Source organism: Panthera pardus, unplaced genomic scaffold, assembly GCF_024362965.1.
Source record: "Panthera pardus isolate Hobbes unplaced genomic scaffold, ASM2436296v1 HiC_scaffold_13, whole genome shotgun sequence".
NCBI lineage: Eukaryota > Metazoa > Chordata > Mammalia > Carnivora > Felidae > Panthera > Panthera pardus.
Genome location: NW_026526688.1, coordinates 113491747 through 113515012, shown reverse-complemented (window position 1 = coordinate 113515012; position 23266 = coordinate 113491747). Strand labels below are relative to the sequence as shown.

General features: G+C 39.1%; 1 protein-coding gene across 4 annotated transcripts in view; it reads left to right on the top strand.

The window, feature by feature from the left end:
* Positions 1–3042: 3042 nt before the first annotated feature.
* The window catches only part of SEC24B (SEC24 homolog B, COPII coat complex component), a 99533-nt gene continuing 79309 nt past the window's right edge, over positions 3043–23266 (top strand). For all 4 annotated transcript variants that reach the window (XM_019417268.2, XM_019417262.2, XM_019417256.2 and 1 more), the window contains exon 1: positions 3043–3352. In XM_019417268.2, the coding sequence (XP_019272813.2) occupies positions 3226–3352 (127 nt within the window). In that variant the 5' untranslated portion in view covers positions 3043–3225. The remainder of the gene's footprint in view (positions 3353–23266) is intronic.

The following is a 23266-nucleotide window of genomic DNA, read 5'->3' as shown; positions in this document are numbered from 1 at the left end:
AAGCCAGGCTACAACAGAGAAAGGACTGCACTAGCATCTTCTGAGATCCACATAGGTCTTCAGTTGTGAAGTCTCCCGCAACTTCTGTTATAAAGAATGTAAGTCCTGAGTTAGGGGTGACAAATAGTGGCACATGTGTCAGAATCTAACACTCAGCAAAAATTTCCCTCCTGTACCTGCAGAAGGGCTTAATTTCAATTACAGCACTCTCCCACTGAACACAGACTTGGAGGTCAGCATTTGCTTCAACACCGCCTATCGATGAGAATCGACACAGGCACTACCATATTTGGCATTTCTGGCACTGTCATCACACATCTAAAAACGATCACTTTTAATGACTGGCAAAAAAATTGATGAGACATTCTGAAGAAAAGGAGCATTACCTCCCAATGTGAAAAAAAAAACAATGAACCAAGTCACCTTAACTTTGCTATTCAAAAGCGGTGGTTCTCATATTTTCCTATGCGTTCAGAATCACCAGGAGAGTTTGCTGTTGGGGCCCACGTCCAGTGTTCAGTAGGTCTTAGGTGGGACCTGTTAATTTGCATTTCAAACATTTTGAGATCCATCATTCTAAAGAATACTGGAATACATTTTAAATATGCAAAACTGAAAATCCTTTGACAAGCAAAACAGTATATCATAATTAGCATAGCTTTATGAAGAAAAATGTAAATGAACCCAGCATAGCTTGTAGTGAATGGAGTAAAGATTTTGGAACTAAATAAACCTTGGTTTGATCTCTGCTTCTGCTATTTACAGGTTCATGACTTTTGCTAATACTGAGCTCTAGAAGTCTTAGTTTCCTCTGGTAAAATGGGGATAAGAAAAATATCCCGTAGAGTTATTGCGTTATTGTGAAGACTAAATGGAAATATATATATATATATATATATATATATATATATATATCCACATATATATGCATCTCAAGTGACTAGTACAGTGCCTGGCACATGGTAAGCATTCATTCACTCATTCAAGCCTTTATCCTTTTCTTCACTGATAGCTGTCACGGAACTTAAAGCAAGAGAGCAAAATAACACATTTTCATAAAGTTTGTAGGATCTGGAGCACCTGGGTGACTCAGTCGGTTAAGCGTCTGACTCTTAATTTCAGCTCAGGTCATGATTTCAGGGTCATGAGATCAAATTTTGCCTCAGGCTCTGCACTGTCAGTGCAGATTCTCTCTCCCTTTTTCTCTGCTCCTCCCTTGCCCTTACTCTCTCTCTCTTTTTAAATAAATAAATAAACATTAAAAAAAAAAGTTGTAGGATCTGACATGCAAAAGATTCTTATAATCATGCTAGAAAATAGAAAATACTATGGTAAATTAGTGGACAAGAGGAAGCAGCTCAGATGATAAAGATTGTGGGGAAGATTGCTGAAACATGGTCCCAGTCCTCCTCTTCAGGAGTCTGCCCTAAAACAGATAGGGCTTGCCTTCATTACATATACCTCTGATTAAAGGAAGATACATTCAGGGGCAAAATGCCAATTGCCTAGTGATTCCCTTACCCTCATAATGGTAGCCCTTAATCCAGCGTTTTTTGGGTTTTTTTTCAAAGAACTCCTGGGAAGCCTTGGAACCTGTAACCATGTAATCTCCTTGATAAAGCAAAGTGTGATTTTTGCTCATGCAGGGCTTAGGTTTCTGTGGAAAAGCTGGGAATGCTGCGGAAGAGAGCTTGCCACTTCTATGTGGAGCATGACGTCTCTTTGAAAACCCTAAAACTCAAAAGTACTTATCCAACTACTGCAATCCTATTTGTAGTCCATTTGATGCATTAAAGCACCAAATACCATTAATTCATGGGAACAACAAAAGGGAAGCTTTGCATTATTCTAGATCACACTACATGATTTCCGTAATTATTCGGTAAATTAGACTTATCACTCCAGAAATATCTTGCTACATCCCATTTCAAATTCAATGTTTCTGAACAATTTCACTTTTTTAAATTGTTATTTATTTTGAGAGAGAGAGAAAGCACGAGTGGGGGGGGGGGGAGAGAGAGAGAGAGAGAGAGAGAGAGAGAGAGAGAGAGAGAATCCCCAGCAGGCTACCCCAGGGCTAGATCTCAGGAACCTTGAGATCATGACCTGAGCATAAATCAAGAGTCAGAGGCTTAACCCACCGAGGGCTTAACCATCAGGTGCCCTTGAGCAATTTCATTTCTAATAAAGATGGTAGCACACTAAGGGTTTGAAGATGGAAAAATGACTTGGGTAATAAAGTCCAAGATTTGCTTGCCAGTTAGCCTGCTGGCATAGGCCAGGGATTCAAAGATTTCAAGGTATATAATCCAGGCGGAGTTTCTGCTTTGGATGCTATAGCTTCTCATCTAAACATCAACAGAATGATGCAACTCTTGGCAAAAATGAGGAAGATAAAGTTTGTCTTCCAGTTTCTCTTGCTCTATTTCCTCCTTCCCCTTCCCTAGATTTAAGTTAGTGGGAAAAGTTTAGAATAACGCACTTATTTCGATCCTTGTGTTTATCAAAGAGAAATGTTTCCTCTTCCTTTGCTGAGGATTACAATTTCCTACAGACAGGGACCCCGAATGCCGTATTTCCTTTAGAATTAACATTGAGAGGGAAAATTTCAAGATGAAAAACCAAAAGTGAATCCAGGGTTCCCGTTCAGGAAGAAGGGTGGGTGGGGTCAGGCCAGTGCGGCGTGGCCCTGAGCTCCGGATGTCACCCCGAGGCTAGGGTGCGGCGCGGATCCCCCTCCCAACCCCGCGGGGCCAGGCTCGCCGTGCGCGCAGCCTCCGCACAGATGGGAGGCCTACCGGGGCCCATCCCTTCCCTCTCAAAGCGACCGGGGCTCCGCCGGTGCCGGAGCAGTTTAGTCGCCAGGCTGGCGGGGAGGCCGCGGCCCCGGACCCCGCCTCGAGCCTGAGCTTGCCGGGCTTCGACCTGCAGGGGGCGTTCCGTCGGCGGCCCAAGGCCTCGGTGCGGGGAGCCACCCGAGTCGGGAGCCCCGCACTCAGGGTTTGGGGCGCGCAGCACGGCCCGACGAGGCGGGACAGGGGCCCGGCACCTGCGTCCGCAGAGCGGGTCTCCCCGGTGGAGTGCCGACACCCGGCTGCGGTCCTGGGCGACTCCCTCGGTGACGCCAGGCGCGCTCCTTCCTCTTCCTTTCGCCTCTCCGGCCCCGCCTTCCCTTCCCTCCGCCCACCTCCCTGAAGCTGAGCCGCCGCCGCCAGCAGCGCCGTCATGTCGGCCCCCGCCGAATCCCCTCATCCGGCCGCCAGCGCCCGAATCCCGCCCAAGCTTGGAGGAGCCGCAGCCTCAGGAGCCGCCGCGCCCGCCGGCCCGGGCCCGGCGCCGCACCAGCAGAACGGTGAGGCGGGCGGCCCCTGCGGAGCGCGGGGCCTAGCGCCGGCGGGGCAGCCTGGGCGGCCACTCGGGGCGGGCTGGACCGGGCCGGGCCGTGGGGGGCGTCGGGGCGGGGGCAGAGGCGGGTAGGGGCGCGGAGCCGAGGCCCCGGGCGGAGGCCGCGTGGGGGGCGGACTGTGGGGGGGGGGGGGGAACGCGTGGTACGGAGGGGGGGGAGGGGCGCCCTGGCGCGGGGGCGGGGGCCGACCTGGGAAAGCTGGGGCCGGGGCTGTTTACGTAATGTGACCCTAGGCCGGAAAGCGGCCGGGGTTAGTGGGGACGGTGGAAAAGGAGGGGCCCAGGTGCAGTTTAAAAACCCTCATATCCAGCCTGAGCGCAGGCGAGTTGCCCGGAGCGACCCTTTCTCCGGCGAAAAGCCGAGGCCGCAGAGTGCGTGGTCTGGAGAAAACTGGTGTAGCCATGGAACTGCATGGATTGTGCCCTTCCCGAGTCAGGAAAATTGCTTTGATTTCTGCGGCCCAGCGAGCACGCTGCCTTGTAGGGAACTTAAGTTAGCGCTCAAGTTTGTAGACAAAAGGGTGTAAATATGCAACATAAGAGTAACCGTAACCCTGACCCAATTCGGCCTCAGGATCTGTCATTGCTGCTGCGGCTGCTGCTCTAGCGTTTGGAGTTTGCTTGTCGCGTTGTAAAGGGAGCAGGTGTCAAACGGATTTAAACGAATACCTTTAGATCTGGGTGGCTTTTTTCCCTCAGCTTCACTTTCAGAAATAAAGCGTGCCAGAGTTGGCCCTGCTTTGAGGAAAGAAAGGCCTTCGTACAGGCAGCAGCCTGTGCAACTTGAAAGCCGCTTTCATGCTTAAGGTCGTAGGCTTTTAGTATGCAGGAGATTCAAGTGAAAAATAATCATTTCTAGGATATTCATTACCTAATCTTGAGATTTGAATGTTTGTGGATGGAGCCACGGTAGGAGGAACTCATGTTATAGACTTGATAGTATTTTAGATGAGAACTCTTGGAAGTAATGGAATACTTCAGAAAAAGTGCCCTGTGTTCATAAGAGAACAAAACTACACTAGTACACTGTACTAATACACTAGTACAAACGACTTTTGGATGGACCTGTTTTGTCCAGTTTGTTAATGAAAATTCATTGGGTTATGTCAGTTCAGCCAGTATCTAGTTTTTACAGCTTATGCTTTTCTAACATGAAGGTTACCGTTTATCCTGACAATCAGTGGTTGATGTCTTAGGCTTCGTATCCTTTGGATCAACCATACTTGGCAATATTATATGCTTCCAATGGTCATTGTTTGCTGTCGTGGGTTTGAATGTGAACATTGTTGTAGGTTTTGTGTTCCTGTCCTGAATGTACATAAAGATATTTGTGAGCAGTTTTTTTCTTGTGAACTTAATATAAATTGTTGTTTTTTGTTTTGTTTTTGAACAGTTTTGTGTGTGAAGGAACGAGCACATGGTCATTTAAGAAGAGATCCCAAGTCTTTTAGAATATTGTAAACCCATGTTTAACAGTGATCCAAGGATTGCCTTTTCTTGATTCTGTGTAACATCATTACTGTGTTAGTGAATGATTTTTAAAGTGGGAGATATTGATCTTAGCCTTATAAGTTTTGTGAATGCTCAAGAAATGCCAGAATATCAATTGTAATGAGTGTAGTAAGTCTGTAAGAACGTTAGAAGCCAGATATGGATGATGCTTTGTTTCTACCATTTAACATAATTCATTAAAGCATTTGTGGAATGTTTAATACTTGGGTACTCAAGATTAGCCTAGTGGAAAGTGAATCACTGCCTTTGTCCTAAATTCACCTGTATTTTGGTGACATTCGACTTGGTGGTGACCTTGAGGGATTTGACAGGTATGGATAGGAAGGCAAGACTGTCTTGAGTCAGAGGTTACAGCATGGACAAAAGTCTCAAATTGTGGAAGTGCACGGCATGTTTAGAAGAGAAGCTGTCAAGAGACAAGAAGTGTGCTGGGTAATAGGGAGAACCCAAAGCATTGAAGGTGAAAAGCATACTTAAAAAGGGGTCAGGTTGCAGAAAGGCCTTGAGTATCATTGCCAAAGAATTTGGAAATTAAGATAAAAAACTAGGCCAAGAGAGGAAATGGTAATAGTTCTCATCACAAGAAAAGAAAATCTGTAACTATGTATGGTGACAGATGTTAACCACTTATTGTAGTGATCATTTTGCAGTTTATACAAATACCGAATCATTCTGTTAGTCTACCGGAAACTAATAGAGCATGTGTCCATTATACTTCAAAAAAATAAAGTAAAATAAAAAACTACAGTCAATTTTTTGTTGTTTTGGTGGAAGGAAGTAGCTTAAGTAGAGAAGTAGCAACATCAAATCTGTTTTTGTCTTTTTTTGCTAATCTTAGAAAAAAACAATTTTTGCTACATTGTTCTGGCATTTGTAGATAAAGATTAAGCAATCCTTTGGGGTTTTGGTTCATTCTTTAGCCCTGCATGAAATAGTTTTCCTTTTAATTTGTCTGTATGGAATTCCAGGCATGATGAAAAAGAAACATGTCAGAAGTATGAGGATAGAACATTACAGGAGACAGAATTGTTAAACTGGAATGGTATCTATAGATCACTTATTTAGTGGTTATCCAACCTTTTTAAAAAACATATTTATTGCTCTGAAGGAAATGGTGAATAGACCACTGATGGAAAAATCAGACAAAAGCAGAGCCATTAGGATTAAAATAGAGGTGGATATTGAGATGTTTTTGGAGTGCAGCCTGAACAACACCTAGTCCACTTCCCTAATTGTACAGAGGAAATTGAGATCTGGAAGGGTTAAGTGGGTATGTTTTTCACCAATTCCTGTGTAAACTTGGTGAGGGTAGCAGTTTTGTCTCCCTCATCACTGCTGTATATATTCAGGCCCTGGAACAAATAATGGGTATTCAGTAAACATTAGTTAAATCAACTCCAATTCAGTCTTCCTAATTCCAAGTCCAGTTCTCTTTCTATTAAGAGACTGTAAAAAGTTTCTTTTTCAGAGACTTTTTTTTTTTTTTTTTTTTTTTGGAAAGGGTAGGAAATAGGCAGAAAACTGAGTCTTTATCACTTTTGCTTTCTGGGTTTAACTGTTCACATGCTCTTTCCCACTTGAATATAATAGTTCAACTTGAGCTTGTGACATACTTCTCTTACACTTCCTTTTGTGGACTTGGATTTCTGTACTTCAGTTTTTCACTGATCAGCATATGGGCTTTTAGAATTATTTGTATTTCCATATGAGGTGTTAGTTGAATATTTTTCAACTTTTACTCTGCCTTTTCAGAGTCTTTCCAAAGTCTAGTCCTCAAAACCTGAAAGACTGGGTGAAATAATAATCCTGGCAATAATGATGGGGTAACTCCAAAATTTCTCCCAACTGACCTACATTGAAAGGGGTAATTCAAAAGTTTTTTTTGAGGGCAGGCACCCAGATTTAAGAGTAAACCACTGCTGTTTAGTTCTACTTTGGGGAAGCAAATGGTGCTCATTTTCAAATGAAAATGTGTTTTCTTTCTTCCATATGCCTTTATTAGGAACGATACTGCTGGCAGTTTTATCATGTCAATTGCTAATAATGTGAGAAAGAGGAGATAGTAATGGGAATTATTGGACTCCATAATGGCATAAGCATACCGTTCACTCAGCAGTACTATCTGGTCAGTTATAGGAAACCCTTCAACTTTGCGAGCACATGCAAAATTTAAAATGATATAAAGCTCCCTAGTGTGTCTGAAGAAAGTTCTTTTTGATCAGAGCAGCATCTGTGTCTCAGGTTTCTACTCTTTATAGCTCAGCAGAAACATCAGGTCCTCTGGTAAAGATACTGGTACGGCACAATGTAACCATCTGGATACATAATTTCTTTCTAAACTGATTAATAGATAAGGATCTTAAAAATTATTCCTTATATAAACAAGTGTCTTTTATGTGGGTTTAAATTTTATTTTTCGTTGCTGTATGTATCGCATTAGTTATTTGCAGTGTCTTTTCATTCCCACTGCAGTCCCTCCTCTCAGGTTTCTGAGATTATATCTGTAATGATTTTTGTAAACCACATTCATTGCCACTGATTATAGCATTTGAGCTAACTTCATCTTTCTAATTATCTGTAAACCCTGAAGTATTAGATCCTTAAAAACATTGAAATAGAACAGATTTTTGAGCCAGTCTTCAATGGACTTTCCTAGAAATGAGACCCTCATCTTAGCACTGCACGTTAGAGCAGATCGTGTTATATTCAGCCCTGGGAAAGCCACTCTTTCCAGTAGGCTAAGCATACTCGGAATTGCAGAAGGTGTGGGCTAGTAAAAAGTCGTTGGCTTTGATACAGCTCAGGGTTTTGTAGAGATAATTACTTAACATCTCTCAGTTTCAGGGGATAATAATACCTTTCTTCTAGAGTTGTAGAGAGAGTTTTATTAAATGAGTTACTATTTTTAAAGTACCTGGTGCTTAGCAAAATGAGATATTTAGCAAATGAGAGTCCCCTTCATTCCGTTTCCTTCAGAACACCAGGATATAAATTCTTTGGATGGCAGAGACTGTATGAGTTTTCCTCATCATATTCTGCAGTAGGCACTCAACTGAGTAAGTGAACTTGGCTTCATATTCATTATTATTTTTGAAGACTGACCCCTGAAAGGATCTGTGTATGGCCAGCTCTCTCTTAAGGCTCAATCACTGTTTCAGTCTTTTTATTATTTTCTTACACTGCTCAGCCAGCCCTTCTTTCCTCCAACAGATCTACTCTTGAAAGGTTTCCTTTAATAGGCCATCTACCTCAGCTAGCTGGCTGCAGGAAGGTGGATTTAATTGGTGCTGAAAGCTGCTTGTGATAGGAACTGAGGAAAAGCAAGAGGAAATAGGGAGGCTAGAGGGAGTAGTAAAATGCTTCGCTGAGCCAAGCGAATGGCCAAGTCTTAACTTGCTTGTTTTTCTCAGTATTTCTGAGAAACAGGTATTGTGAAATGAGCTTTGGAACCTGCAATGCCTAGCTTCTTCACTATTTATCAACTGTTTGAATGTGTATACGTTAGTGACCTTTCATATCCCCATTTGTCTGTAAAATGACAATAGTGACACTTTCACAGGATTGTTGTGAGAATTATATAAGATGATGTAGAGAAAAGTAATGTGCCTGGCATAGAGTAGGTTCTCAACTGGTATTGGTTTTCTTTTGGTCCCTTTACTCTTAGTACTCATTATTGTGGCAGCCAAAGAGGGGAACTGATGTACTTAATGCGGTAAGATTTCATCCAAATGGTTACATAGGCTATGTCTGTGTAGACTGTCAGCCAGCAGTGACTGGGTCAGTTACTTTTGTAGCTATTAGCCTTCCATTAGAAGAGAGTAAACCAGGGTATACAGATGTGATTGGAATTACTCATTTTTTAAATCACTGGGGTTTCTAATTGCTGATTTCTGTAGGGGTGTGTGTGTCTTTATGTTTTTTATGTTTCTAAAAAATTTTTATTTTAGCAACATTATTGATACTCAATTGTCAGGAATCATATATTCAAAATATTTAACAATCAGTGCTACATACACTGACAATGGAATGTATACTAGCCTTGATGCTACAGCAGGATGGTGTTCATGAGGTCTTGAAGGTCTGGGGCAAGGAAACAGCATGGTGGGATACAACAGGGAAGCAGGGTCGGGGCTGTGTGACTATTTACCAACTGGTTCAGAAGTACTATAATATTTTAATAAGAATGGTTAAAATGCATGAGTGGCTGAATATTGACCTATTTCTTGGTAGTTTGGTGATGGATAAATGATGTTCTTATATCCTTATATCTGATTGTGCCCCTCACGTTAGTATGAATGTATCTTTATCGGATAGAGGAGCTTATATTTTGCTGACCTTGATATTGTTTATAAGATAATGAAAAACTTGAATCTGACTTCTAAAATATATTGAAATTTGATTCAGGAAAAGACTAATGAAACAAAGACTCGATATTTAAAACGTTACTTTTTTGGCAAGGAAGAGGATGAGAAAACTCATTTATTTAAAGAGAGCTTATGATTAATTTTTTTGTATAGTGACTAGACATCCGTAAAATATTTACCTTATAAATTTGGATTCTTGTGTCTGGTTTGCTTACAGCAAGAATAGAATCAATTTTCCTTTGGTGGGAATCTAGTGTCTGGAAGGAGATTATGTCCCTGAGGCAGATGTATCATTTGGATAGATCTTGTGATAATTTAGTCTTGCCAAGAAGGACATAGATGCTTATGGAAAACCAGAGGCCAGGAGCGCCTGGCTGGCCCAGTTGGTGAAACATGAAGACTCTTGATCTCAGGGTTGTAAATTTGCACCCCAGGTTTGGTGTAGAGATTACTTAAAAATAAAATCTTTAAAATTTTATTTATCTTGTGATGATGTAGTCTTGCCAAGGAGAGCATAGATGCTTATAGAAAATCAAAGACTAGGGAGCCTGGCTGGCTCAGTTGGTGGATCATAAGACTCTTGATCTCAGGGTTGTGAGTTTGAGCCCCAGGTTTGGTGTAGAGATTATTTAAAAATAAAACCTTTAAAAAAGAAAACCAGAGACTGTATCTAACTGGTATATGATGATATCAGTCAGGTTGACCAGCTGAGTAGCTCCATTAAAAGGTATATAGGCTGGGGCGCCTGGGTGGCTCAGGCAGTTAAGTGTCCAACTCTTGGTTTTGGCTCTTGGTCATGATCTCACAGTTTGTGAGTTTGAGTCCTGCATCATGCTCTGCACTGACAGTGCAGAACCTGCTTGGGATTCTCTCTCTCCCTCTCTCTGTGCCCCTCTCCTGCTCACATTCTCTCAAAATAAATAAGAAACTAAAATTTTAAAAGTATATAGACTATTTCTTAAAAATCTTTTGTTTACTTCTCAGGTCAGATTGGTACCAGTGAGTAGATAATGTGTTAGAATATATGTTCTTTTATACAGACATACCTCACTTGAGGCTAAGAATGTAGAAACTTTTCAGAGATTGTATGTAACCTGAACTTCCCTGTTTTCAGTGTTTATTTGTTGATGCTCCTTTTTTTGTGAGTCACTGTGTTAGGTTATTTGGTGGATGTAGTAAAATTATTTTATTTCATTGGTTCTAAGACACTTTTGTTTCACATTTTTATGTCTGAATTTAGGGGGCATCTTAGAATTGGTGAAATTTTAAAATTTGTTTTACTGAAGTGATAGAAGTCATGATATAGTTGCGTGAAAACTTGCCATTAACAGCTGATGCAGTGAGCTGAATAACGGCCCCCTAGTATGTTTCCGTCCTAATTTTTGAAACCTTTGCAGCTGTGATTAAGAGTTGGGGATATTATCTTGGATCTGAGTGGGCCTGATATAATCACAACATCTGATTAGAGGGGACCTGGAGGAGTCAGCATCTAGAGGTGGGAGTAGTGTGCTTTGAAGATGGAAGAAAGGGCCATAAGCCAAGGAATGCAGGTGGCCACTAGAAGCTGAAAAAGGCAAGGAAATGGATTCTCTTGGAGCCTCAGAAGGAACCATGTCTGCCCATGACCCTTTGACCTTAGCCCAGTGAACTGATTTTGGACTTCTGACCTCTAGAACTGTAAAATAATAAATTTGTGGTGTTTTAAGCCAGTTTGTGGTAATTCATTACAATAGCAGTAGAAGCTAATGCACCTGGTGAGTGTAAAAAGCAGCAGTATCAAAACACCTTAGGTGTAGTTAAATACTGTATATTATTACTTTCCTTTCGTTTCAAAGGCTGTTCTTCTACTTGAACTAATATAGTTATATTATCTATAATATAGATCTATATATAATATAGATCAAAAAACTTAGATACGTGCATTTGTTCTTGTACTAGAGTATAATTTGCTTTATGTAGCGAAAGCTCTTAAAGTTTTGTGTTCTTTCTCTTTACTTATGTAGTCCTTCTTGATACATTGTGATGAGAGAAATGTCTGATACAGAAGTGTTTGATGATTATTTACTAGGCTTAATTTTTTCCCCAAAATGTAGGAATGATTTCCATGAGCCAGGTATTATGCTAAGCTTTAGGAATATGATAGAGCTGGGACCCAACTAGACTCAAATTTTTCACTTAGAGAGTTTACAGTTAGACAATTACAGTACCATGTGAAAAGTACTGTCATTGTGGTCCAAGATGCTGTAGATGCACCATTAAGTAGGCATTCACTTGCAGGGTTAGCAGATGTTTTCTGGAGGAAGAGTTGAAGTGAGATCCGAAGAATTAGAGTTGGTCAGATGAAGGGGTAAGAGAGGATTTTTGATGGTTCCAGGTGGAGGGAAGAGCCTGTGTGAAGGGTCAGAGATGAGCAAGCATGGCTTGAGAAAAATTTAGTATGGTCAACGTGTGTATGGATCAGTGATTCTTGGCCTTTTCATACTCATGGCTACCTTAGTGCTAAAGTTTTAGTTGGTGGCATTCTTGAAGAAATTGAACTTTGGACATTTCTAATTAAAAAAAAAGCAGGGGCATCTAAGTTGGTTAAGTGTCGGACTTCGGCTCAGATAATGATCTCACAGTTTGTAAGTTTGAGCCCTGTTTGGGGCTCTGTGCTGACAGCTCAGAGCCCCCAGCTTCCTTTGGATTCTTTGTCTCCCTTTCTCTCTGACCCTCCCCCACTCTCTGTCTCTCTCACTCTCAGAAATAAACATTAAAAAATTTTTATTAGAAAAAAGCAAATTTCAGAAAAATATCACATATTTATTTGATCCCCTTTACAAGGAAGGCAGCGTACCTATATTCTGCCCTAACCAACCTCTTCGATGGCCTTTTGAAGCAAAGCTCTAGCACAGTCTTTCCTTATGTTGTGCTCTGGCTTTGCTCTCTACCAGGTCATCATTCTGTATCACTTCAACATAATGATAGGCACCTTTAGTGTAGCAAAATTTCATTTTCTTTATTGACCAGACCTCAGTAGACCCATGTGAATGCTTTGAATATAGCGGTATATTAAGGCACACCTGCTGAAAATCACAGTGGGAAGGAGTGGTGAGTGGTAAAGTAGAAGTGAGCAGCAGTTAGGTCGTGCAGGGCCTTTGCATTCATTTTCTCTTTGCTGCTGCAACAAATTACCACAAACTGGCAGCATAAAATAACATGAATTCATCATCTGTAGGTTAAAAGTCTAACGAAGCTAAAATCAAGATCAGTAGGGCTGAATTCCCTCCTAGAGACTGTGGGAGAGAATCCATTTCTTTGCCTTTTCCTGCTTTTAGAGGTGCCCACATTCCTTGGTTCATGGTCCCCTCTGTCTGCCTTCAGAGCTGGCAGTATCTGGCTTCATCTCTGAAGAGTCTTCTGTAGTCACTTCTCCCTGCCTCTCCTCTGCCTCCCTCTTGTACTTTTAATTTTAAGGACTCTTGTGATTACACTGAGCTCATCTGGATAATCGAAGCTTTTCTCCCTATTTTAAGGTCAGATGATTAGCAGTCCTAATACAATCTGCAATGTCAGCTCCCTTTTGCCGTATAAGCTGTCATATTTACATGTTCCAGTGATTAGGTCATGGACATTTGGGGTCAGGGAGAGATTGTGGTGCTTTCCACTGTCTTATAGACCATATTAAAGGATTTGAACTTTTTATTAATGGCAAGAAAAACCATTAGAGGGGGGCCTGGTGGCTCTGTCGGTTAAGCCTCTGACTCTTGATTTCGACTCACATTTCAGCACAGAGCCTGCTTGGCTTCTTCTCTTTCTGTCCTTCTTCCCCATCTCTTTCAAAATAAATAAACATTTAAAAAAATTAGAAAGCTTTAAACAAAGAAATAACATAATCAGATTTGATTTTTAGGAAAATCACTCTGGTTCTGTATGGTGCAGTCATTTGTCTAAAAAATAGTGTCACAGTCAATTTAGTAAGTCATTTCCAGCACTTTTTCCCTTTGATGTTGTAAAAACTTATTTTGCAGTAATTTTAGATTTGTGGAAGTGATGCAGATAGTACAGAATGCAGTGTTCTTCACTCAGCTTCCTCTAAAGTCTTAACATCTTCCAAAACCGTGGTACCTTTATCAAAACTAGAAAATTAACATTGCTGACATACCATATTAGCTAAACTATAGATTTTACTTAGGAGCACCTGGGTGGCTCAGTCAGTTAAGCATCCGACATCGGCTCAGGTCATGATCTCTCAGTTTGTGGGTTCGAGCCCCACGTTGGGTTCTGTACTGACAACTCAGAGCCTGGAGCCTGCTTCAAAATCTGTGTCTCCCTCTCTCTGCCCCTCCCTCACGTGTGCTCTGTCCCTCTCAAAAATATAAACTTTAAAAAATTTTTTTGAAAACTATAGATTTTATTTCTGTTTTCCCACTGTTGTTTTTTTTTTTTTCCTGTTCCTGAATACAGTTCAGGATATCATACTGCTTTAAGTGTCATGTCTCCTTAGTCTCCTCTGATCTGTGACAGTTTCTTAGCCTTTTTGTTTGTTTTTTAGGACTTTGACAGGACTGGTTAATTATTTTGTAGACAGTTCCTCACTTTGCTGATGCTTTCTCATGATTAAGTGAGGGTGAATTCTTAAGACTGTCAGTTTACTGGGGCACGTGGGTGGCTTAGTCAGTTAAGCATCTGACTTCAGCTCACATCATGATCTCATGGTTTGTGAGTTCAAGCCCGTGTCAGACTCTTTGCTGACAACGCAGAGCTTTGGACTCTCTCTCTGTCCCTCCTCTGCTCATTCTCTCTCCCTCTTGCTTTCTCTGAAAAGTAAATAAACTTAAAAAAAATAATTTATGACTTTTTAGAAAGAATACCACAGAGGTGAAGTGCCCTTCTTATCACATTGTATTAGGGATCAGATGATATCAACTTGTTTTATTACTGGTCATGTTAACCTTGGGCACTTGATTGAAGGAATGTCTTAGCCCAGACAAAATGTCATAGACTGTGTGGCTTAAACCGTAGCCATTTATTTTCTCACAGTGTTGGAGTCCAGAAGTCTGAGATTAGAGTGACAGCATAGTTGGGTTCTGGTGAAGACCCTCTTCCTTGCTGTTGTGCTTACATGGCTTTTCTGCATGCATGTGGAGAGAGAGGGATTTCTTCTTCTTACAAGAAAACTAATTCCATCATGAGAGTCCTTCCTACCATTGTGACCTAATCTAAACCTAATTACCTCCCAAAGACCCCATCTTAAGACCATCGAATTGGGGTTAGATAGCTTCAACATACATATGGGGGGGGGGGTGTGCATTTAGTCTATAACAGGGGCTGCCAGGTTCCTCCACTGCAAAATTATTTTTTTTTTCCTACTCTGTTTGTTAGGAGTTACTTAACTCCAGCCCACATTCAACAGAAAGTAAGTTGAGAATTAAGCTCCACCTCCTACAGTGAGGCATATCAAATAATTTGTGAACACATGCTGAAGTGATCACAGTAATTCAAATATTCTTCAGGAAATACTTGATTCCTGTTTCTCCTTAAAGTTTGGCCCAGTAATTTTAGCATTCCTCAGTGGCTTGCACCTGCAGTGATTTTTACTGTGGAATTCTGATGGTAATTTTCTCTTTTGCTCATTTATTCTACATTTATTATTTGAACTATTTCTGTAAGGAAGACACCCCTTTTCTCCCATTTTAAAATGTATGCAGTCATTTATTTATATCATTATAGACTCATGAATATTTACTTTATTCTTTGGATTATAATCTAAAACTATCATTATTTATATTTGTTGCTCGAGTTGTTTTGAGTTTTGGCCACTGGGAACTCTTTCAGGTTGGCTCCAGTGTCCCTTTACCTCCATCCTTTTGTCTTTTGACTGCTTCCTTACTTTCTGACACTACAAGGTACTCTACTCTGCACTTGCCCTATCCCAACACTGGAATCAGTCCTTTGTCCAAGGAGCCCTAGTTCCTTTTGTTGGGGCATGGTTTTTAGAAACCAAGACCTGGGCCCTGGAGGTGCTCATAGCTACTGGGGTGTCACTGCTTATAGACTTTCTCAGTAGACAGAGTTAGGAGATATTTATGTATATACTCAATTATGTATGTAAACATCTCTATAATTACATCTGTGCCTATTCATCTGTGTATATATTACCTAAGTATCCTTCACTCAGGTTATCATACATGTAATGCAGTTAGACTGATCTGTCACAGTCTTCATTCTGTCCTAGATTATCTTGACATTCTGGATGTTGTTTTACAATTTGCAGATAGTAAAACTTGCTTTTATTCTTTGTGGTGTACAGCTCTATGAGTTTTGGCAAATCCGTGCAGTCAAGTATCTACCACCACCGCGGTATCATAGAGAACAGTTCCATTACTATAAAAAATATCTTCATGTAGTCCCCTGGTAATCATCATCTCTTCCTCCACCAGCCCTGACAACCATTGCTCTGTTCTACATTTCTGTCATTCTGTTTTTCCAGAATGTCATATAAATAGAGCCATAAAATATGTCTCTTGGGTCTGGTTTCTTTCACTGAGTTACATTCATTTCTGCTGTTGCATGAATCAGTTGTCTGTTCCCTTTTATTGCTGTGTACTTTTCTATGGTATGTGTATACTAGGATTGTTTAACCATCCTCTGTTGTTGAATATCTTGATTGTTTCTAGTTCTTGGTGATTGTGAATAAAGCTGCTGTAAACATTCATATACTAGTTTTTGTGTGAACGCAGGTTTTCTGCTCACAAAGGTAAATATGTGGGAGTAGCACTGCTGGGTCAAATTGTAACTACAGTTGACCCTGAACAACTCAGGATTGAACTGCATGAATCCACTTATATGCAGATTTTTTTCTATAAATACAGTAAGGTACTCTTAATGTGACCTCTTCCTTATGATTTTCTTAGTAACACTTTGTTTTCTATACCTTACTTCATTGTAAGAATACAGTGTATAGTACATATAACATATAAAACATGTGTTAAGCAACTGTTTATGTTATCGGTGAGGCCTCCAGTCAATAGTAGGCTATTAGTAGTTAAGTTTTAGGGAAGTCAAAAGTTATCCTTACTTTCAGCTGCACAGGGAGTTCATGCCCCTAACCTCTGCATTGTTCAAGGGTCAGCTGTATATATTTAACTTTACTAGGACTTGACAAACTCTTTTCCAAGGTGGCAAAATAGTACTATTTTCTGTTCCCTCCAGCAATGAGTGAGAGTTCCTTTTGCACCACATCTTTCCCAACATTTGATATTTTTATTTTTTTGTTGTTGTTTTAGTCATTACAATGGCTATGTAGTGATATTTCATGGTTTAATTTGCATTTCCCTAATGATTTATGATGAGCAGCTTAATGTTTATTGCCATCCATATATCTTCTTTGGTGATTATTTTCAGACCTTTTACCAGTTTTTTTGGTTGGGTTGTCTGTTTTCTTACTGTTGGATTTGAAGAATTCTTAATAAATTCTGGATATGAGACTTTTATTAGGCATGTGATTTGTAAATATTATCTCCTCATCCATAGCTTTCTTATAATTCTCTTGGTGCTTTTTGTAGAGTAAAATTTTTAATTTGATGAAGTCTCTTTTCTCAATATTTTCTGTTCCTGATCATGCTTTTTAGTGTCATAGGTAAGAACTTATTGCTAATCTCATATTTATCTATATATTCTAAATTTTCTCCTAGACGTTTTCAAATTTTACATTTAGATCTGTGATTCATTTTGACTTAAGTTTTGAGACCTCAGACGTGTTGAGGTTCATTTTTTTTTTTTTGAGGTTCATCTTTTGAATGTGGACTATGACAGCACCATTTGTTGAAAAGATTATCTTTACTTCATTGAATTGCCTTGACATCTTCGTCAAAAATCTGTTGGCTTATGTTTTTGTGGCTCTATTTCTAGATTTTTTATTATGTTCTGTGTATCTGTCCTTTCTCTGGTACCACACTTTCTTGATTATTGTAGCATTTAAAGCAACCCTTGAAATTGGGGAATGTGAGTCCTCCAAATGTTCTTTTTCAAAGTTTTTGTTTTTTTGGTGTTTTAGTACCTTTGCCTTTCCATAGAAATTTCAGAATCAGCTTGTTGATATTTATTAAAAAACTATTGGTATTTTTATTGGCATTGCATCAAACCTAAAGATAAAAACTGAAATAATTTATATCTTAATTGCAAGTCTTCCAGCCCACAAACATGGTATATTAGTCCTTCCATTTATGTAAAGAAATCCTTGATTTCTTTCATCAGTGTTTTGTCATTTTCAGCATATAGATCCTTTACATATTTCATTAGATTTATATTTTAAGTACTTCTTTGTGATATTATAAATAGTATTTATTTGTTTATTTTGAGAGAGAGCATGCACACGTACTTGAGCAGGGGAGGGGCAGAGAGAGAGGGAGAGAATCCACGCAGACAGCACAGAGCCTGATTCTGTGCCACAAACCAGGATATCATGACCTGAGCCAAAGTCAAGAGTTGGACGTTCAACTTACTGAGCCATTTAGATGCTTGGTTTTGTTTTTTATTGTAATTTTGAATCCTATTTGTTCATTATTGTTTTGAGGAGTGCATTTGACTCTTACATGTTGACCTTGTATCTTGTGACTTTGATAAACTCACTTATTTTCTTTCTTTTTTAAAGATTCTTCAGATTTTTCTACACAGTCCTGTCATTCTGCAAATATAGTTTTATTTCTTCTTTTCCAATCTGTATGCCATTTCTTTGTCTTTTTTTTTTTTTTTTTTTTTTTTTTTTTTTTGCGTTTTTAAAGTATCTAGTAAATCCTGAACATTGTTGAATAAGGGAATGGCTTTTATTTTTTTACTATGAGTGCATGGTAGTGAAGAATACAGTACTTACTAGAGTTGCTTGGTACCACTGCTTTACTTTATGCCACAGGGCCAGTATGGTACCCGTCATTGCTTCTGTGCCATTAGTACAAATGTCAACACAGCAAAGAAGGCAAATACCATTTTAGTACTCTTACGAACATAGTTTCTACCTATGGATCCCCCATGAGTCTCCAGTATTACCAGGGTTCTGTGTACTACACTTTGAGAATTGCTGTTCTATATCCTTACTGTACAAGTTTCCCAGGTCTGCTGTAACAAAATCCTACCAACTGGGTGGCTTAAAACAACAGAAGTTTGTTCTCTCCCGGTCCTGGAGACTGGAAGTCTGAAGTTAAGGTGTCGCCAAGGCCATATTCTCTCTGTAGACTCTAGGGGAGAATCTTTTTCTTGCTTCTTCTAACTTTTGTTTGACAGTTGACGTTCCTTGTGGCTGCATCACTCTGCTTTACCCTCTCATTGCCTTTTCTTCAATGTGTATATCTTCTATTTACATGCATCTTATAAAGTTACATGTGTTTGCGTTTAGGACCCACTTAATCTCAAGACCCTTAACTTAATCTTGTCTTTTGTCATAAAATGTAATAGTTATTCTTTTCCCTATAAGATCATTTTCACACATTCTGGGGATTAGGATGTGGATATATCTTTTGGGAGGCCGTTGTTCAACCTTATTGTTTACATAAATGTTAGACTGCTTCATCTTGTTCCACAGGTTTCTTAAATTTTCCTTTTCTTATGTTTTCTCTGTTTTTAATTACATCATTTTACTTATTTATTTATTTATTTATTTATTTATTTATTTATTTATTACTATTTTGTTTCAACTAAGCTCTACACCCAATGTGGGGCTTGAACTCACAACCCCGAGATCAAGAGTCACGTACGCTGACTGAGCCACCCAGGTGCCTCAAATTTGGATCACTTTATTGACCAGTCTTTAGATTCATTGATTCTTTCTTCCACTATGCTGTTGAGGCCATCTAGTATATTTATTTCAGCTTTATTCTGAATATTTTCATTTTCAAAATAGTTTTCATTTCTCATTTTATATTATCAGTTCAGTTACTGATTTTTTTTTCAATTCTTTGAATATATTTTCTTTCTTCTTTTGAACATATTTACAGTAGCTGCTTTAAAACCTTTGTCTGCTAAATTCAACTTCTGGGACGACTTTGATTCTGGTCTCTGCTGGGTTTTTTACTGGGCATCTCGATGTTTCTCCTGTGTCTGTCTATACAGTTAGGTTGCTAACTAGGGACTTCGCCCAACTATTGTAACTGATAGGAAATTACTTTCAGAAGAGTAAAATGAATGAACACACAGACTTAACCTACAAATGTATTTATTATCATATTGTTCAATATTTTTAAATATGGACAACAACCTAAATGGCTATTAATAGAGAAGTGATTAAAATATGGTAAATCTATGTAATGGTATGTTAGAATTCTATGTAATTATATAGATTCTAATTTATAGATTCTATAAATCTATGTAATGGTATGTTATAATGTAAATGTATGTTATAATTCTACTTTTGCTTAACTAAATTAGATATATCCTAAAAGAAATTAGTGGGTAGTTATACATCAGAATATTAATAGCAGTTATCTCAGGTAGTAAGATTATGGATGATATTTTGTTTGATAATTTTCTATACTCCTTTTTGCAATTATTGTATATCACATTTGTAATAAGAAAAATACTCCTAGAGTTATTTTTCAAAATTTTGACTATCTACATATATAACTAATTTATCCTTTCATCCACAATCTTTGTCTCTCTCCATTTTAGTAGTTGTAAAATACCAGCAGTCTTTTCTTATATGCTACAGAACCATTTTGAATTCACAAAGAAAGATGCACATCTAAATAATCCCAGAAAACCAGTTATTTCTCTTTTTTTTTTTTAATTAGTAGCATTAATGAAATTTGATAGTACCTAAAAATACTTTTGTAATTAATATTTCTACTGATGTCCAATTTAAATGTTTAGGCCTAGGGGCGCCTGGGTGGCTCAGTCGGGTAAGCTTCCGACTTCAGCTCAGGTCATGATCTCACAGTCCGTGAGTTCGAGCCCGTGTTGGGCTCTGTGCTGACAGCTCAGAGCCTGGAGCCTGCTTCAGATTCTGTGTCTCCCTCTCTCTCTGCCCCTCCCCTGCTCATGCTCTGTCTCTGTCTCAAAAATAAATAAAAACATTTAAAAAAATAAATATTTAGGCCTAGATTGAAAGCATTCCATATATGCTGACATTAATTCACCTTTTCTCTTTGTATTTTTCTGTCTTATAGTTGTATTCAGTAGGAGTCTAATGCAATCTGCATATGTAATTTTAAATTGTCTGGAAGTCATATTAAAATAGCTGAAATAAGTACAATCAATTTCAGTTTATCCAGTTACCACAATATATAAAAGGTTGTTATTTTCACATGTGTTCATGTTCAGTATTAAAAAGTTACTGAGAGGGGCACCCTGAGTGGCTCAGCTGGTTAAGCATCCAAGTCTTAATCTTGCTCAGGTGGATGATCTCACAGTTCATGAGATCCAGCCCTGAGCTGGTCTGACAGCACGGAGCCTGCTTGAGATATTCTCTCTCTCTCTCTCTCTCTCTCTCTCTCTCTCTCTCTCTCTCTCTCTCTCATGTACTCACTCTATCAAAAAAATAAACAAACTTTAAAAAGATAAAAAATTAAAAGTTACTGACCTATCTTACTTTTTTCATATCATTTCTTTAAAATTGAGTGTGTGTTTTATACTTTTTTTTTTTACAAAGGTTTTTTTTTTTTTTTTTAATGTTTTATTTACTGTTAAGACAGAGAGAGACAGAGCATGAGTGGGGATGGGGCAGAGAGAGAGGGAGACACAGAATCCGAAGCAGGCTCCAGGTTCTGAGCTGTGAGCACAGAGCCCGACGCGGGGCTCAAACCCAAGAACTGTGAGATCATGACCTGAGCTGAAATTGGACGCTTAACCAGCTGAACGACCCACGTGCCCCTGAGTGTGTGTTTTATACTTAAAGCACTTTCAATTCAGATTAGCTATGTTCTAGTACTCGATAACCACGTGTCGCTAGTGGCTACCATATGGGGTAATGCAGGTCTGTCACATGTGTCTATGGTTCCAGTTGTTTTTACCTCTCCTAGTAAACCTAGTTTTCAGCCCTTAGTTTTTTTTTTCATTCTTTCCTAGTGTACCTGATTCAACTCTTTTTCTATGTTTTACGTAAGCTTTACAGCTCTCAAGTAATATGTTATCTACAAAGGAACTATTTTTCTAATGGAATAGGACAACTTAGTGCATTCTGTACATATGTACACATAATTATATTCAACTGATTTAAAGATAACATGTTCTTTTGTAAGAATTATCGAAACTGATGTCTGGACTTTTAAGAATATAGTACATTTTTGTGTTAAGTAAAGTTGGATGTAGTTCAGTTTTAGAATCTGGATTCTGAATTTTTAAAAATAGTAATTAGTTGCTGTGTCAGTTGCTATTGGTATATAACAAATTATTCTAAAACTTAACAGTCGAAAACAACTATTTTATTATGCTCACAGATTTTGTTGATCAGGAATTTGCACAGGGCAGAGTCAGGATGGCTTTTCTCTGCTCTATGATATCTAGGGCCTCAGCTTGGAAGACTCAAAGGTGTTTTGATGACTGGAGTTTAGAATGATCTGGAAGGCTCATTTATTCACATGTCTGGCACCTGGGCTAGAATGACTCAAAAACTTGGGAGTTCAAACCTGGGTGCCTAAATGTGACCTCTCCATGTGGTTTGACTCCCCCAGACCATGGCAGCTGTGGAATAACTGGACTTCCTGCGCAGCTAGCTACTCAGGGGTCCACATGCACATGTTCCTTCAAACAACGTAGAAACTGAATTGTCTCTGATCAAGCAGGGAAGTCACACGGCTTCGCTTCTGCCATTCTTTATTGGTGGAAGCTATTAAAACCCTGCTTGAATTCAAAGGAAGTAGACAGATTTCACCCTTTAATCAGAACAGTATCAAAGAATTTCGGGACCATGTTTTAAAACTGCCACAGTTGCTGAGGGAATTATAGGAAATACAGGCAAATGCAAGTGCTAATACTACTGAAATTTCGATAACTTACAGATTTTGTTAAAAATAAAAGAGCATAGGTGTGTGTAACCTCTGTATTTGTAATATTTGTCAGGTTCAGTTTTTAGTATGTGTAGAAGAAATTAAACTTTAATATTAGTTTTGGTATTATACCCTACTACAGTTAGAATTATCTAATACATTTTAAAGTTGAAGAGGAACGCCTGGGTGGCTCAGTGAGTTAAGCGTCTGACTTCAGGTCATGATCTCGCAGTTCATGAGTTCAATCCCGGTTTCAGGCTCTGTGCTGACAAGGCAGCTCAGAACCTGGAGCCTGCTTCAGATTCTGTGTCTCCTTCTCTCTCTGCCCCTCCCCTGCTCATGCTCTGTCTCTCTCTTTCTTTCTCTCAAAAATAATAAAAACATTTAAAAAATAAATTTGAAGAAAATTCTCTCTCAAAAAAATAAGTAAATAAATAAATTTTTAAAAAAAGGGCACCTGGGTGGCTCAGTTGGTTAAGCGTCCAACTCTTGATTTCAAGGCCATGATTTCATAGTTCATGACTTAGAGCCCCACATCCGGCTCCGAGTTGATATTGATAGTGTAAGGCCTGCTTGGGATTTTCTCTCTCTCTCTCCCTCCCTCTCCCTCCCTCCCTCCCTCCCTCCCTCTCTCTCCCTCCCTCTCCCCCCTCCCTCCCCGCCCAGTTCTTCCCCCCATTTATGCATGCTCACACTCTAAATAAATAAGTAAAATTGAAGAAAATGTGTTTCTTGTTAGGTCACAGTAAGATAAAATTTTTAAAAATATTTTACTTGTCCTGGATACCATTTTCTTTTCATTTAAGCTGATCTTATGTTTATTTATTTTTTTAAGTAGTCTTTTGAAAATTGATTTAAAATATTTGAAAGGAAACATTTTACTTCCAAAGGAGTCTTGATTCATTTATCATTTGAACCAGATTATCTTCACATACTTTTCATATATTCATAACATTTGGATCTTGATATTGAATAAAGATTGGTAATCATCAACATATAATTAGCTATTCACACCTTCACATCCCCTCA